Here is an 18141-nt window from a genome sequence, read left to right on the forward strand (position 1 = left end):
AGATGGATCTGTTTCAGTATCTATATATCTATCTATTTAGTACGCACTTATCACAGGTTATGTCGAACGTCGGCTTGAAAATTGTTTCCTGTATATGAGCATAGACGGATGGGCAGACATGTTTAAGGCGGTTCGGAAAATAATTCGCAATCGGTTTAATATGAGAGACGGATCTATCTGAAGTCCACATTCGCTAAAGTAGAATACTATAAGCATCCAAAATATATGAAAATAACGACAACAAAATCGCGTTCACGTAGACTTTAGTTATGATGAAGGCTTAAGAAGAAATTTAGCAACACTTTATCACTTCGTCATGAGTGTAATAATTAAAATGCTCAGCTGCTTATTCACTCCTGAAAGCGATTGTGTAGCTCTAGAGCACGTACACGTATAAAATGCAAAAAAGTCATTAACAATAGTAAGATTTATCAAAGACGAACAGCCTGACATTTATGTATGAAAATGCGCAAAAAAAAAGAGAAAAAATATTTTCAAAACTTTTGTGAAACAAAAAGCAAAATGCTCTACATCCGGGCAGAAACATTTTGAAAGTAAATTGTAAATTTGGAAAAAAAAATGAACCTAGAAGGAAGGCAAGCTGGAAAGATTGTTGTATAACCCAAGAAAACCAAATAGATGATAACAAAAGCAAAATGCGATAACTCGCAAAGCGAGTGCGAAATATTCTCATTTTCCATTTTTTTTCTGGATTTTTCGAAAAAAGCAAGCTGGGCGATGCAGCTAAAATAGAGTCTACATTTGCCTTTAGGCCCATTTACCATATCGATTATAAACATAAGGGAGCTTCCGAGATCCATGCTGTTTTTGTCCATAAAAGCGTTAGCCTTGCTTTAAGTCCTATGATTTCACAGAAAACGTGCTGATAAAGTCTCGTAAAACTGTTAAATTTTTTGGGCATAGGTCTGCCCTCGTTACCTCAATTTCCTCAAATAGTTTGTGAAATCCGTGCAAACACTTCGCTGCAATGTTGGAGTTTTTTCTTTTCTTCATGAATAGATGAATAGACTAATGATAGGACGGACGTAAATGGCTGCAACATCGATTCTCACGCCAAAGCATTTCCTTTGCCATGTCTCCTGCTAACGTGCTTGAGTAGCGAGAGACTATAAAAACAGTTCACTAATCTACGCATTTACCCTTCACGCATAGTTTTTACACTTCCGTGCGCGGAATATATTTGCAGAAGTAAAAAAAAAAAAAAGCAGAAATTCATTGTCAATACAACGTGGTTGACCGATAAGGACAAAGTGAAGGGTAAGAAGAAGAATAATCGTAAAACAAATTTATGGGCTAGCAAGGAAGCAATAACAGCTACAATAGCACACAAAGGAAACAATACCACACCCTTGACTTGCGTCTCTCTCAGTAACAGCAATATGTGTTCTACTCTGTTGAGATTCGTAGGCAATGAGTTAGTTAAATAAATACATTTTGTATCAATTTTTCTCAGTCAATGCCTTCTTCAAGTGAGAAAATGGTCAGAATACGTGCAAGCACACTCATACACACACGTACAAAATATAAAAAATTTCTTTTATCCCAAAGAACAGAAAAAAATGTAAATAACATATTTTCACACACACAAGCGCAATTGCTTGATTATATAAAATTTGATTTATTTTTCCCAATTGACATACATACACAGACGCGCGTATATTTTGTTATACAAATGAAATTATACAGACACGCAGGCACACATATGCATTATTAAATGGTAGCAAGCAACAGACGAGGAAGAACAATTAAGCTTTATTCTGTTTGTATCCTTAAAACTTTTCATTTGAGTTTTATTTTTCTTCTCTAAAAGCTTTCCTACTTTTTCACTCACTCTTATTTGAGATTACTTTTGACCGTTCCGTTGCGTTAATCGATTCGACTAATAAAACCGAATTTGAAAAATATTAACTATCGTAATTGCAAAACGATTTCTCCGTGAAGGCAACGTTTATTATTGCTTTACCATGTTCAAGTGCAAAAATTTATTGCGAATAAAACTTTCAAATTCCTCCTACGAGTTGATTAGATAATGAGTTTCGCTTTCATTAACGCTAAAGATGATAAGAAGATAATAATGATAGTCGTTTTAGGTAGAATGAGCTTTAAACATTGCACTCTCAACGTAGTGCGCAATAAGAAGTTTGTCAATTGTCTTTGATCGATAGATGAGCGACTCAAGCATTTCCGTCAATTTTACGCTGCGCTTGCCAAAAAAATTTGCAAAGTCTTTCCCTCTGCCAATTTGCTGCGTAATATGTTCGCTTTGCAAATTTTTCTTTTCTTTTCTACGTCTGAGTAGAAAACAATATTTTTGCAAATTTGACCAATCTATCATAACTGTCGACAGCGTTAATGACAGACCTACCAGCAGACAGACAATCCCAAATCCCAAATCTCTCTGCTCTGGGCGAAATTGTTGCCTTCTAATGCTTACGTAATAGGACTCGTCGAACAGGACATATCTCCAGGATAGGATTCATAATCGGACAGATCCGTTCACGACATCTACAAAATCCTGGGAACATTTTAAATCTATTCCTCTGCATCTGTCGCTACACCAATTCCGATACCATATTCCATATATAATATCTATACGCAAGAGTAGCAGAGTAGGTACGAATCGTGACTACCAAGTCAGTGTTTCAGCGGATTCAAAGCTTATTGCGGTAGAGTCTACTTTGCCCGTGACTGTAGTGAGTGCTCAGTCGACGAAGGCATAGTTTATCACCCCAAGAAACGATCTATAAATCAAGACGTACACATTTCTTCTTCTTTTACTATTAAATCCTTCTTATTATAAAGTGTTTCTTTACAAGCCGTTTTGAGGCGCAACACGATCGAGAGTTGCTCTCTTAGAGTGCCATCGACGCTTTCCAGCAGCATCACAAGTCATATAACCATATCTAATAGTTGTCATGTCTTTGTTGTTGTAGATACCAGGTTGTGGGAGCATCAGTTGCACCTGGAGCGAGCTCAAGATTTTCATATAGAATGCACAAAAGATCTTATATCAGGCTTATGTTTAGAATTCCCCAGCAATTCAGAATATGTGGTTAACTTAATACGAGGTATGTATACACCGGCTACACAGCGTTGCAGCATTGCTAGGTTTAGGGATATGCTTAACCGTCAAAACGATGAGGCAGGTGAGGAGCTAAATACTTTTTATTTTTATCAATCGTAGACATCTCCGATTCTAAAATCAAATTTTAATTCTCGAAAAAATATAAATATATATAGCAAAGAAGATTTGCTAAAGAAGAATAAACGAAAAAACTATGAAAAAAAGTCGTAGTGAATTTCAGATGTGGGATTTCGGTTTGATTTGCATCGGCGTTGGTGCGGGCGGTCGACGGACGGCGGACGAAGAAACGTACGCGTCGAACACAAAAATTTCAGCGAGCTATTGTTGGCGCTTCATTAGCTGAGATCATGAAAATTTCCAACTGAAAAGATAAAATTTGCCACGCAAACCCAAGTCTTTAGTTTTATTCGCGGTATATTTGCGAAAAAAACACGTTGAACTTTGCCAAACACTTCAAAATCATAAGCCTACAACTGCCTGGACCCATTTTTCTTCGCAACTTCAAAATTTATTTAATTTTTTTTAAAACGATTATAAACTTATGAAATTAGAGTCAACAACAAAATAATGCGTTTTGCAGGCAATGAATTATATCTGCTTCCGCAAAAAAATAAGCAATAAAATCTGTAAAAATTTATTTTCTTTTAAATCTCTCTCTTCTCAACTAGGGTTGAATGTGAAAATTGCAAAAGCATTTGCGCCGTGAGTCTAAATACAGCTTCCAGAAGTGCTTTACCGATCTCACTTCCTGACCGCCCTCAAAATCGGTCGCATGTATAAAAATTCTGCACTTTAGAGAGTAAGCGTATAAAAATTGCGTTTATGTGGAAACATCATACAAGTGTAATTATTTTATATTAGTTGTGCTCTGCGCTCGTATGACAAAATTAAAAACAGAAAGGCGCGAGAAGAACAATATTTTACGCATTTTTTCCCTGTAAATCACTTTTTCATCCATGTTTAGAAAAGTTTTATTAACATATTTTCGGTTTTTTACATTTTACATCATTTAAATAATTGTCAAAAACAAATTGAACTTAAATATAATTTAAAAACCATATCTTTTTTTGTTTTTCCAATTATGTACACAAACAAATACAATATACAAAAATTTTATCGTTTCAATCTTGTTGCAAAATAGTTATCATGTTTACGAGCGTGCTCTTCTCTTTTTTTTTTAAATAGCAAATATTTTAAAATTTTCAAACTGGACGGCTCATATGGAACTCTATAAAATGCTATGTATATATTGAATTAGACTTTAAAGTGAAGATAAAGGTAGACATAGTGTGAACTCTTTCTGTTTCTCATTTCTTCGTAATAGTAAATAAAATATTTTTTATACTTAGAACTTCCAAAAAGCATATATGTAGCTATTAATTCATTTAAAGTTAAAAGCGATATAATCGATTCCAAATGCGATTTAAATAACTCGTAACAGTGCATCATTTCATATCTTCTGCAATTTTCGAGAGTTAAGCAAAAAAAATATCAAGCATTTCACCAATTTTCTCGATTAAATTTTATATTGCTCTTCTCAATCATTTGGTAACTTGAGAGAGCGATGGTTTGAACTTCGAATTTGTTCTTTGAATAATTCAATAAAGAAACAATGAATTTCGCGCATTATCAGCGCCATCTACTATAATATGGAATAATCATAAAAGGTGAAATAAAAATGTATGAAGCAAATGCAAGCCGGAACGGAGAGAAAGCAACACGGCATGTGCCTAAACATATTTATCTCGAAAATTTTGTTTTCTTAAAATGGGAATGTAAACAAACAAAGAAAGATAACATATTCGTGCAAGAGTTTAATGTTTAATGATGCAAGCATTCTTAGCAATTTGAAACGAACGATAAACTGGCGGAAAATGAGGGCTTTACACGTGTAAAAAGGAAATGAATTATTTTTACCGAAGATGCCATATTTTCCACCGAATTAATTCATATACGCGTTTCATCGTAATCCGCAACGTTCCGAATTGACATTCTGCACAACAAAATAATTGTGCGCACTTCACGCACGTGATATACAAATTTGTGAAAAATTTGTTTTACCTGCTAGAAGCAGATTTTTAACTATTAAACATAAATTTATATAAATAGTAGAAATTGTTTTCACTATAAGATGGATTGGGCTAAGAAAGCCGAAGACCAAGTAAGCAAATTGGTTAGCAATTTAGAAATTGATAAAAAGGATGACTCGGAAGAGAAGAAAGCCGGCACTGAAGAAGCTGACGGGGCGAGTCCTGCCGAAACTAGTTTAATGCTAAAGATTATTCGGAAAGGCCTAGTGGAATCGAAATTGGATTTGGAAGTTCAACGTCAAGATCCAAATTCTCCATTGCATTCAGTAAAAACGTTCGAGAAATTACATTTGAAACCTGAAATTCTCAAAGGTATTTATATATTTTACAATTCTTGGTCTTGCTCATGTAATTTACGATTCTTCCTCTTGCTCACATAATTTTATTCCTCTTGCTCATATATTGTACATTTCGTGTTCTTGCTCTGTTAATAAGGTATATACGCGATGGGGTTTAATGCTCCTTCGAAAATTCAAGAGACTGCTTTGCCTCTCTTACTCGCTGATCCTCCTCAAAACATGATAGCGCAAAGTCAGTCGGGTACAGGCAAAACAGCTGCCTTTGTTTTAGCCATGTTAAGTCGCGTAGACACAAAATTAACGCATCCACAAGTTCTTTGCTTATCGCCAACATATGAGCTGGCAATCCAGACGGGTGAAGCCGCTGCTAAAATGGCTCAATTCTGCCCAGACATAAAGCTAAAGTTCGCGGTGCGCGGCGAAGACGTTGAACCCGGCACAAAATTGACTGAGCACATTATTATTGGCACTCCGGGGAAAGTATTGGATTGGGGTTTAAAATTTCGCGTAATCGATTTGAAGAAAATACGAGTTTTTGTTTTAGACGAAGCCGATGTTATGATAGCGACGCAAGGCCACCATGATCAATGCATCCGTATACACAAGCAATTGCCTGCTAAGTGTCAAATGTTATTCTTCTCTGCTACTTATGATAAAGACGTAATGGAGTTCGCTCAACATATTGTACCCGAAGCGAATATCATACGCCTCCAAAGAGAAGAAGAATCGTTGGATAACATCAAACAATATTATGTGCGTTGCCGATCCGAGGATGAAAAATATCAAGCCATACAAAATATTTACGGTAGTATTACGATTGGCCAGGCGATCATATTTTGTCATACTCGAAAAACGGCTGGTTGGCTAGCGGGAAAAATGTCATCAGATGGGCATTCTGTTGCGGTGTTATCAGGTGATTTAACGGTTGAGCAACGTTTAGCAGTACTTGATCGTTTTAGGATTGGTCTCGAAAAAGTGTTAATAACGACGAATGTGTTATCGCGCGGTATAGACGTAGAACAAGTTACTATTGTAGTCAACTTTGACTTACCTATGGATGCCAAAGGGCGAGCTGATTGTGAGACTTATTTACATCGCATCGGCAGAACTGGGCGGTTCGGAAAGAACGGTATAGCAATTAATTTGATTGATAGTGATAAAGCAATGGTTATCTGCCGTGCCATCGAAGACCATTTCAAGAAACCTATTAAGGAACTAAACGCTGACAACTCAGAAGAGATTGAAAAAATTGGATCCTAAGCTGATAAGAGTTAAATCTCAAATTTGCTGCTTAATAATATTGCTTACATACATAATATGTTTGCTTTAGTTACTTTTCTTTTTTTATTTTTTTTTTTTATTAACTTAAAAAGAAACATCTGTGTTATATATATTTTTGATGATTTACAATATAACATTATTTTCATTCAATAGAAAAAGAACTACGCTTTTCGTACTCCTTATAGAATAATAAAACGAAAATATGGCTTGAATCAAAAGAAAGCAAAAGCATTAGCTTTTTTTTATGGCATGGAAACGATTACCCAATTATTCATTTTATATATTTTTTCATTTTTCTATTTATGTATGTTTCCTTTCTTTTTTTTTTCTTTATTTTTGAAAATCTTGCATTATTTACAAGAGAATGATAAATAGTAGTAACATTGTTTCAGAGAGAAACAGCTGCAAAATGTGTAGAAAATAATTCATGGTAGCTACATTCGAACTGAAATGAAAGAAAAGCCTTCCACCTTATCTTAATACATCCACGAGTCGTTTACACGGTGTTTCCTTAAAAGTTGTTTTCGAAATTCTGTTTTCACTATTTGTTTTTCTTGTTGGTTTATTTATTTATTCATTGAAATTATTAATTTACGGTAGTTGGTCTAACTTGTAGCTTCACTCATGAACTGTTGAACTCGTCAGTAACATAGGAAAATTATCTAAATGTTTTATAAGAATTCTCTTTCGACCAAGGCGTCTATTTACTGTCATTACAAGGCCCTTGATGAAAATAAACCCTTGAGAGGAGAATGCCTATGGTCAAACAATGGTTTTGTGGACAATTGCAAATACATTGCAAACAAGTGGTCGCTCATTTAATTACTCTCTCAAATTACCAAATTCGAAGTTCAAATACGTTCAAACAAGTGTTTTAAATGTTTTCATGATTGACTTTTTCTGCTAAATGAAAGTTCGGTTAGCTTTTGCAAAAGAAAGAACAATTCCCGATTCGAATTAGTCTTTAGGCAGTTTATTTACGGGAGCAATTTGAAATCATTATGAAGTTTTAATAACTAGCGATAATCATATAATATATAAAGTAAATAACTTTTCTTGTAATTAAAACTTAAAGATGATGAGCAAGAGGTATGTAAGTGCGTAATTTTCTTTAGGTCCGAGATGGGAAAGATTTGGGAATTTTTTATTTTTTGTTCACCATATACTTCAGTTTTTGCTCAATCTCTACCGGTCACTACACGAATTGTTTGAGTGAAGCAGGCACTCAATCATCTCTTTTGCCTTCTTTCTTATTTTTTTAGTAACCGACATCAGACATTGGCATTAGAATGATACTTTCCCTTTTCATTCGCTTGCAACGTTCTCATTTTCTCTTTTTGACAGACTGTTTTTGATTGGATTAGAAATCTTATAGGTCTTTTGTTTCGTCTTATCCTTTTCTCTTGTTAGTCTTAGATGCTAGTGCTTTTAAGAGTTTAGTCTTAGAATTTATTTCTGTGGCGAAATTAATAATAATAATAATATTTAGTATTAGGGAATTTTCATTAAATCTTCATTAATCCCTTTGATTTTATTACTGCTTATAATTGAAATTGCCTATACCGTATAATTTTTCAGGTAATTTCAGTCGCAAAGTGCATTTGCGTTTTATAGTGGCGGTAAAAGTATGATTATGATTACGATTACGTTTTCCTATAAACAATAACAATACCAATAAATTTCTAATGCTTTGATATATTGGTACGAGGATCCATATTTTTGATTTGAGTTTTAATGAAAATTTATGGATTTTCTAAACTACCAATTTCTAAAGTAAGGGGGAAAGCAAGTAAACACGCATGGCGCGTTATCTGTGTCATGCAGTTGGCGACTGGCGAAAACATTAAGAACAATTTGCAGAAAATTTAACAGAAAATCGGATTATATATTATATAGTATGACTATTAAGATCATCATTATTCACGATCTTTCATTCAAGAAATTAAACGAAATTCATACATAATGTAGTGAGATTTCATTTTCGCCATTCATATTTATAGGAAAGCAACTCTGTGCTCTTTTCATATAAGCTCCTTTTCTTATATACCTTCAAAAGAAAAAATAAACAGATAACGGCTTTCTGTGAAACTTCACGTATACAAAAAAGAAAAAAACTACAAAGTTACAAAAACATTTAAATAAATAAACAATAAATAGTTCAAATAGATCAAAGTCATTATTTAATTTTGACTCAACAGTTTATTATTTGGACTTATAAGCCACAAATCTATTGGCTTAGTCCATCTATGTTTCAACATACCAAAAAAAAAAAAAAAATATACAACAAATAGAAACATTTCATCACGTTATCTCGCCAACAGACGTAATCCGTTAATCAACAACTCGAAAAATTGGACATATAAGCCACAAATCTATTGGCTTAATCCATCTCTTTTTCAACATACCAAAAAAAAAAAAAAAACTTTGACTTAAACATTGACAAGTAAGTGATTTTTAAAATTTCATATATTTTATTTTCGACGAGGAGAGCCTCCAGAGATTCGCATAGTTTTCCTTGGAATCTCGTTGTGGTCTCCTTAATAATGATAACGGAATTAGAAGTTGTATATATTATATTTTGCAAAATTTATGTTTCTTTCATCACAAACATTGGCATCGGATTTGGTATACGTGCTATAGTTTCTTCTTTTTTCTTTCATTTAGCCCTCATATAAATTTTTTCAAGTTTCCATTTTTCACAAGTATGTGCAAGTGCTTTGCAATACTTGTACATACTTGTCCATAGTTGTTGTTGTTATATTAGCCATTTCTTTTTTGAATTCTGCAGAAAGCTTTTTTGCGCGTGGTTGCAAATACTATAGTTACAGATTTTATCGATAACATCTTTATACATAACAGCTTACTATACACATTATATATTGCCAACACTGAATTATCGGATATATCACATAGAGCAACGCTCGTTCTTTTTTATTTTTTTTTTTTTTTGAGTATTTTTCTTCTTTCGACATTTGCTTTTATATTGATTACATCTGACACACAAGTCATCATATTTTTTGTATATATTATTACAACGTATTTGTTACGCATATTCCAAATTGATTTCAATACTTCGTCCACAGTGTTTATGGAATAATGAAATTTTCCTAAACAGTTAAAGGACTCTTGCTGCAATGTAATGTAATGAGAGTGACTAATGCATTGCCATTAAGACCTGGCAAGCCCCAAATATTTTATTTTCTGAGATGACTTTTAAATGAAAGTAGAAAAGTTGGAGCAACGTTAGGTAAGGAAGCGAGGAGAGCACAAGCCACAACATGATTTGTCTTCATTTTTAGCAACATTTTCTTGTAGACACGAAGCGGGTTTTCAAATCACTTGCCACCCATAAGCGTAGCGAACACATTCCTAACGAGAACTCTTTTTATATTACGGTTATAAGGAGTCCGGGATTATGAGAATTTAATTTTGAAACTGTGTTTATTAGAGTTCGGGCCGTAGATTAACATCAACGTACATTCAAGGCAACGGAATCGTTACTCTGATTCTTAAAGAAAGAAAGAGGATGTCATCAACCCAAAATCACCTCAACCTGTCACCTTAATGGAATGAAATGTGGATAATTTATTTGCATGTTGGCTTTCCCTCATAAGCCGTAATTTTGTTTTACTTACATTCCCTATCTATCTATACAGCAATTAGAAAGAAAAGAATTAATGTATCCTCTCCTAGAAGAAGCAATTGAGAAGAATTTGATCCACACTCGATGATTACCAATGAATGTAAACGCGAAGCTTTGTTAGATTTTGTCTCCAATTTTTTATGCTAATTTAAGCGGAATAGTAGAAGAGAAATAAAAAAAATTAATATGTCTGATGTTAAAAATACCTATCTCGTACTTCATTGGCGTTAGATATGCTGGCCTAATCAATATAAAAAAATATACCTTGCAATAAAAACGATTGTAAATAAATTTTTTCCACTTTTTCATAATATCAACACGAATAAGAAGTGCACTCAGTACAGATTATTGCAAAAGGAAAACTACATTAATACTGCATTAATTAGTTGATTCTTAAGAGTTATCTCAACTTGTTTAACTTCGCTATTAATATCATTTTTAATTGTCGTATATAATTCATCTATTTGTTTTTTCATTTGTGAATCATGAGTTTTGAAATTGTCTCATATCGTCCTCAATGCGATTCATTTTTGAAATGTATGTAGTTGTTAGATTGTTTACACTATCTGTTAACACATCATTTTTTCTTAGCAGATATGCTTTTGTTACAGCATGGTCTGTAGGTGCAATTAAATTACAAAGTCTTCTTATGAAAATCTATGCTATTAGTATTTACACTAATGCCAAGCGTTTTCAATAAATTTGTCTTTAACTTTGAATTGTTGTACTGATAATGATGATGATAAATTAAACCTTCTCCAAATTTATTTATAGAACTCATTATTATTTTTAGTATTATCATTTAATTATGTTGGCCTCTCGCATTTGCTTCTATTGGGATTATTGTTGTGATATTGATTTCTGTTGTTTTGGTTAGTGTAGGAGTTTTCGTTGTTGTTGTGGTGATTGTATGAGTTTTTCTTTCGGTAATTTAGTCTCATTACCTATGAATAGCCCAATATTAATTAATTGCTTCGGAAAAGGTTTTTGGTTGGACCGCAAAGATAGTGGGCTTAACGTAGTCGTCGAGATCGTTTTCGAATATGGTTAAGGCGTACGTATCGTTGATACTAGTAATGACGGATTTTTGTTCGTTAGTGGGGTTTGGACCTAGTTCTTTGATTTGAAGATTATTTAGATCTGCTATTATGTGTAAAATTTTGTCCTCGAAACCTATGATAGTCCCCTTGTTTGGTTTAATAGTGGGTGTAGTTGTGGTATTGTTTAACTTAAATTGTATGAATTGCTGTGATAAGAATTGGCTTTCTTTATTACAATTGGAACTATTTATACTTCATTCGACTATTCAATAATTATTTTAATTGGAGCGCCTGGCATCGTATTGCAATTCACAATGTAATACTCAGCCAGTTGAATTACGACATAATTTTCGTTTTTCTTTTTACAAAAGAATTATGCTAACTTGCACTTTAAAGTTTATACATGTAACAAGCCTTTTTAGAATTAGACTCTAAATCGTTTGCTTTAAAGGGAACCTTCAGAGGTTGATGACAGCTCTGAAGTGTTCCTTTGGAAGCAGAACTGTTCACAGTGTTTAAAAATTAATAAAAAAAAGAAAAGAAAAAAAAAAAAAATAATAAAAACAAAAACAAAAGGCGCAGCTAAAATCATTTAGTTATTAATTTAAAATTCATATTTATAGTTATTTAATTTAGTTAAAATTTATTATTATTAAATATAATTTGAAGTTATTGTAAAAAGATGTAAAAAATATGAATTTAATAAATTGAATTTAAAAAAATAAGGTCGTTTTTTTCTTTTTTTTTTCTTGTTAATTTGCGCTCATCACCTATTAGTTTCAGGGTTAAAACATTACATTAACACTTGTGTGTGGTGTGATTGCATTTAAGCAACACATTACAGTTTTTATTGTCAGTGAATTGGGTTTTGTTTCTCAAATTATTATTAATTTTATATAACTGCTAGCGAAGAATTGAAATGCATTGCATCTGCCTTAATCTGCTTTACTACTACCCTGGTCTCCTCTAAAGTAATCTTAACAATTTGTTTGCATCTTGCTCGTGGCATTATATTTAGGACAATGCAATGGGCTCTCTATCTAAACATTCGTCGGAACCCGTTCATTACTGAGTACTTTTTTGGTTGACAGAAATTGGAAGATGTTTATCCATTCAGAAATACAATTGTTCGATTGGAACACGGGCATCGCTTCATGTCCAATTCTCAATAAATAAGATTTGACCTACAGCGAAATTTAATAAATGTTACTGTAGAGGGTTGCTTGAGCCCCAAGAGGTGAATACGCCACCATTTGGGTTGACAATACAAAAAAAAGAAGAAAAAAAACAGTTTGAGAGTTGACAGTATACGGTTAGTAAAAATGAACCATTACACGAGAGAACAACACGTTTTTATTGCTGTCAAAAAACATTGAAGCTTTTCTATCCTTTTTGGAAAACGAGGCTGGTCCATCAATAATTGTTACTGACGATATCGATATTGCGCCTATGATAACTCAATTCTTTCTGCGATTTCAACATAACGATACCACATGCATGAAACACTGCCTGGCCGTGTACCCTGAAACGAAAACAAAAGCTTGACAATTTGCAAGGTTACAACGTTTCTCTTCAAGCAAGATTGAAATGCACCTTTTAGTTGACTGCTTCTCAGGAATAGTTAAATAGTTTCCTTACCATTATCATTAATCCAAAATCTTTGGAAGGCAACCGGTTCACTATTAAGCAGGCCACCAATGCAAAACCAAACAAACCAAATTTCCATAACTGAACGTGTGACACATTTCTAGTCAGAAGCGCACGACAGCAACTCTTGCCTCGGAGTAGGAATTAACGTAATTAAATTAAATCTAATTAAAACTACTTGTTTTTAACGGTACTTATTAACAAATTATCTATTATTTTACTGCCATATAACAGACACTTCTTACAATTTTTTTTTAATTTCTTCTTCATCTCCTTTTTATGTGTATTTAAAGGAATTATATTATATTAAATTCTCAAAAGAATCCTAGTGAAACATATTACATAATTCTGCTGTACGAAAACGTGGAAAATAGCTGCGCATTTCCTCCACATTATAATTGTCCAAAACCAAATCGTTAGTAAAGCACATTTCAAGAGCGGAGAAATATTGACTAATATCTAAAAGTTTCAGTACACAGGCGTCTTCAAAATCTTGACAAACCCGTACGTGAAGTTGGCGTAATTCTTTAAATTGAAAATTTAAATTTAAAATCTCAAGACTTTAACGGGACACAAGCAAGACTCTAGCATTTGCAGCGATTTTAAGTTACTGATGTTAGTTTCTGAACAGAGATATTCCCTGTGGGCTTTGCTCTCGCATTCTGGCAAGGTAAGTTGCTGCAAGCTTATAAGATGGCGAAAAATGTAACTCATTTCTTCATAACTTATTTTTGACCCTGGCGGGAAATGGAGCTGAGTTAAGCTCGCAAAATAGTTGTCCCCTTGAACACGCCACCATATATAATTCGGTTTTTTTATTATTGGCACTTGGAATTGCGCACTGAATATCTTGATTGGTCCATTCATAACCATTTCTTGGTCCAGTTAACCATACGGTGCGAAATTTATCTTTTGCAGATTGCGTTATTTTAGCAGATGTATCTGTACCTTTATAGCAAATATAGTCGATACATTGTAAAGAGTTGGACCATTTTCGTACAATCAGCTCTAACAAGCCAGTTTCTTGACGTTCTTTCAAACCTATTGTGTTAAGCTGATTGTTTTCTGAAAGATTTTCTAAAATAGCTCTTACTTGCTCAGGATAAACCTATCTTAGATCTAGAACCGTCAACTGAGTCAAATTTAGGAATGTTTCTAGGAAGCGAGTGTCTTCTAATTGTGGATATGTACTTGAAAAATATGCCCTACCATAAATGAGCCTGAGCCAAAACAATGAGGTTACATGCGTTCGCAGCACATCTATGTTGGCATTAAGGTCACTTTCCATATTTATGGTAAATTTTTCTAAACGTATTGTAAGCAGTTGATTCGAATCGGACGACAAAGACAACGGACAAAGACCAGGTGAACGCATCACTACAGATTTTAGTTTTGAGTATTGGTTAAAAACTACTCGCAAGCCTCTTGGTATCTCTGTACCTGATAAGACAATTTCCTTCAATTTCGGCAGAAGACCCTGAAGCCTTGAGAGAGTGAAGAGATCACAAACATCAAGGTAAACAATATCGGATCCTATATATTGGAAAATGCTTATTAATGTTATAGCTACTATGAGATCGTCGTTCTATTGAAAAGCTATTTTCACATTTTTATATTTCGCATCTCTTTGCCTAACAAGCTGGTTGATTTCTTCGAAGTTGTCGTAGTTAATGACCAACTTCGATTTAGATGTAAAGTGTCTTACTGCACGTTCACGCCAATGTTCGCAGACGGCATTTACTTGCAATAGATCGGCATGTGGTAAATAACTAAAAATCTTATCCCACACTTCGATGGGCAGTTCACGTGTTGGAGTGTTGTTGTCATGTTCCGCCCTCGCTACGTCCTGAAACGATCAACAAATGATTCTTTGTTAACATATGTAAATATCAAAAAGATCCGAAAGAAGTGTAGTTTTTTCAGATAAATATATTATGTTCAGAAATGTGACTAAGCATGTATTTCTCAATAAATAAAGGACTCAAAAGCTCAAAGGATGTCAAATTCTTTATTCGCAATTTGCTTATGCAGTGAAACTTAAAAATGTTGCTTATTTGTTAAACGGTGGTAGATGCTTAGAAACAATTTAAAATACTGACACCGGCCCTGTAGAAATAATTTTCATGCATTTCATTCTACAGTTGCATGCATTAAGGGCATATAAGAAAAAAGCGAAAAATGTCATCGACGCTTTTTCAATACTGGTACGTTTGGTGACAAATTACCAAGGCATTTAAGAAAAGACAGCAATTTTTAGGTTTTATATATTTTCTATTTTTATGGACAAAAATTGCATATAATCTAAATAATAATAATAATAGAATAGCAAGAATTTATAAAATGTTATTTTTTTTTCTTCTTTTCAGGATATATATCCTTTTCTATTATTTAGATTAGTCTTATTATTATTATAATTAAATTTTATTTTTATAAAAATGGTTATCTCTGATGTCCTATTTAGTCAGGCTTTAAGAAAGTATCCACAGTTCTGGGGTCTGAACAACGAACGTATAAGTTGGAAAAAAACGGGAAGATATTAGCTGACGAGTTAACTGTTACAACGAACACGACAATAACGGTAGAAGATGTTTGCTTAAAACATAACAGAATCAGGGAAAGTCTCGTGCGCCTTAACAAAAAACCAAAGGGAAAAAGAGAAATATCTGAGCCAATCGTCATGATTGAACCAGAAATACCTGAGCCAATCGTCATGATTCACAACATTTCTGAGTGCAGTTACTCTATATTCTTGGGTTTTGATGAAATTCAGACAGAACAAATTAAAAAACGTACAAACGTACAGACTGACGTACAAATGGACGTACAGACGGACGAACAAATGAATATACAGACGAAGGAACGGGCAGATCAGGACACTCAGAGATCAACATTAGCCGTAAGAAACCCCAATAGGCGTAGATATAATTTGAGGTGCAGATATAACCGGATGTACGACGAGGGGCCAAATACATCGGCGGAAGCAGTGCGGAGTGAAAAGACGAGACGCCTTGCTCCCGCTGCAGACCAAAAGGGAAGTGGCCACAAAGTGCAAGAAGCTGATAACGCAGCAAATGTGGAGGCGCAGACGGTGAATAGTGAAATTGTTGAACCAGCTGAAGACCGGGAACTGAAATTCACAGTGGATATCGAGGCACTGCGGGAGGTCGTAGGGAGGTTAAGTCCTCACGACAAAGTTGTTCAGCTACACTTCGACGAAGTGCAGACCAGCGGCAAGATGAGATATTCTCGGACCGAAGATGTATTGTACGGTTGCGGCTACAACAACAGCGGAAAAATTACAACAACGGAAGAATACCACACAGTACTCTTCTTCGCTGTACGTAGCCTGTTGACAAGTTTCAACATATTGATCAGCGCCATCGCCATAACCACCTACCACGGATCTCCAGACGAACTGGACAGATGCTTAGGTATCGTAGAGGAGGCCGGCCTGGAAGTTAAAGCAGTAGTCTGCGAACACTAATAAAATTCAACAACGGAACTTACAAACGAAAGCGAGCGGACGGCACCATTTATACAATATACTATCTGGTCGACTACGTACATCTAATGTGCAGCTTTTACGGCCTGATGTCATACAGCAGACTGTTCGACACTTCCGTCGTCACCAGGGCGCATGCGAGAACACTCAGCACTTCAAATCACTTGAAGAGAAGAGGTACATGCTTAATCAGCACTTCTGGAAATTCAACGATCAGGTGTATGCAGCTACTAACTCCCGCAACCGTGGCAAACTTAAACGTCGCTGTGCGGAGAAAAATTATCCATAAAGAACAAGACTTACGCACTTGCAAAGTTATCGCTTCTCTGACTGAATTCTGCGAAGTCATACACGCAGGCGAGATATGCAGCGCCCAATGGGAAGGGCAGAAGGCGGTGTTGACGAAAGTGAAAACCTGTTTAAGGGCTAACTTCGAAACAGACAAGATAACTAAGCCCACCTTGCAAACCATCGACAACTTCATGGAAGTAATGGATGGCCTGCTGGAGGCTTACCCTGGCATAACCATACACGCCTACAGGGTAAGCCAAGACCTTTTGGAGAGATTTTTCTGTAAGATGGCGCCAGGCAGGAGAACTAAAACAAGACCCGTGGAAAATATAATGAAACTGGGCACCCGCCTTATGAAACAACAACTAGAATTTTGGGGAGGCGAATCCAGCTCGGATGACGATTACCACCTGATTGAAAAGCTGGATTACGTGACACCAGACCAGGCCGAGGATGAGTTCATGCCTTACGATTTGAATGGGGTGCCGTACGAAGTAGCTACCAGACGGCTAACCACAAACGAGGCGGAACACTTCAGGCTGCTCACAGGCTATGGAATAGCCCAATACATCCGTGAGCAGCTAAACTGCCAAGCATGCCTGAGCGACCTAACGCTAACGAAGGAAGAAGCGTGCTCCGAAGTTGATGGCATGCTAGTCGCCAATATACAGGAACACGACGAAATCCTGGCCAATAAAAATCTGGAAGCAGAATTTCCGAGGCTTGATGTGCTCAATGTTTTCTTGGAAGCCTTGGGCATCTATTTGGAAATTATGAAGTTCCACATGGTTGAACGCAACATCGGCAAGCGCACCCAAGCGACAATTCTAAAGCAGCTTGACTTCTTCAAGAAAAGAGGCTCCTGCCCCAATGGAAGAAGTCACCGGACTAACCTCCTAGGCTTCATCATACATTTGCTGCTGATTGACAAAAACTGGATCCAAGAAAGAGTTAAAAATCTATCAGAATTTTAAAGTCGTGCTCGTCCGCTCGCAAAGTCAAATCCAGCTATCCGGTCGCCGCCTCATATAAATGAAGATTCGCTACATGCTAAAGGTAAATTTGCATTTATCGTTACTTATTATTATGTATAATTTATTCATCAATTTTTATTTTATTTTAGATTCAAAAGCAAGCATACACCTCCACTCATCGTTTCAGCAGAATGGGATACTTCCGTAGGCCAATTGTAAGTTTGTGATCATCTTTGCATATAAAATTTATTAATCACAATATTTTTTC

At 35.0% G+C, this 18141-nt stretch overlaps 2 protein-coding genes across 2 annotated transcripts; both read left to right on the forward strand.

Annotated features, from left to right (window-relative positions):
- The first annotated feature begins 5144 nt into the window (after positions 1–5144).
- Positions 5145–7004, forward strand: LOC119640821 (DEAD-box helicase Dbp80). The gene is made up of 2 exons (XM_038039070.1): positions 5145–5508; positions 5632–7004. The coding sequence occupies exons 1-2, from the start codon at positions 5238–5240 to the stop codon at positions 6753–6755; spliced, it is 1395 nt and encodes a 464-aa protein (XP_037894998.1). The 5' UTR covers positions 5145–5237; the 3' UTR covers positions 6756–7004.
- Positions 7005–16583: 9579 nt separating this feature from the next.
- Positions 16584–18141, forward strand: LOC119640882. The gene is made up of 2 exons (XM_038039185.1): positions 16584–17955; positions 18023–18141. Exon 1 carries the CDS (start codon positions 16677–16679, stop codon positions 17871–17873), a length of 1197 nt encoding a protein of 398 aa, XP_037895113.1. The 5' UTR covers positions 16584–16676; the 3' UTR covers positions 17874–17955; positions 18023–18141.

Source organism: Glossina fuscipes, unplaced genomic scaffold (genome assembly GCF_014805625.2).
Source record: "Glossina fuscipes isolate IAEA_lab_2018 unplaced genomic scaffold, Yale_Gfus_2 128, whole genome shotgun sequence".
Lineage (NCBI taxonomy): Eukaryota > Metazoa > Arthropoda > Insecta > Diptera > Glossinidae > Glossina > Glossina fuscipes.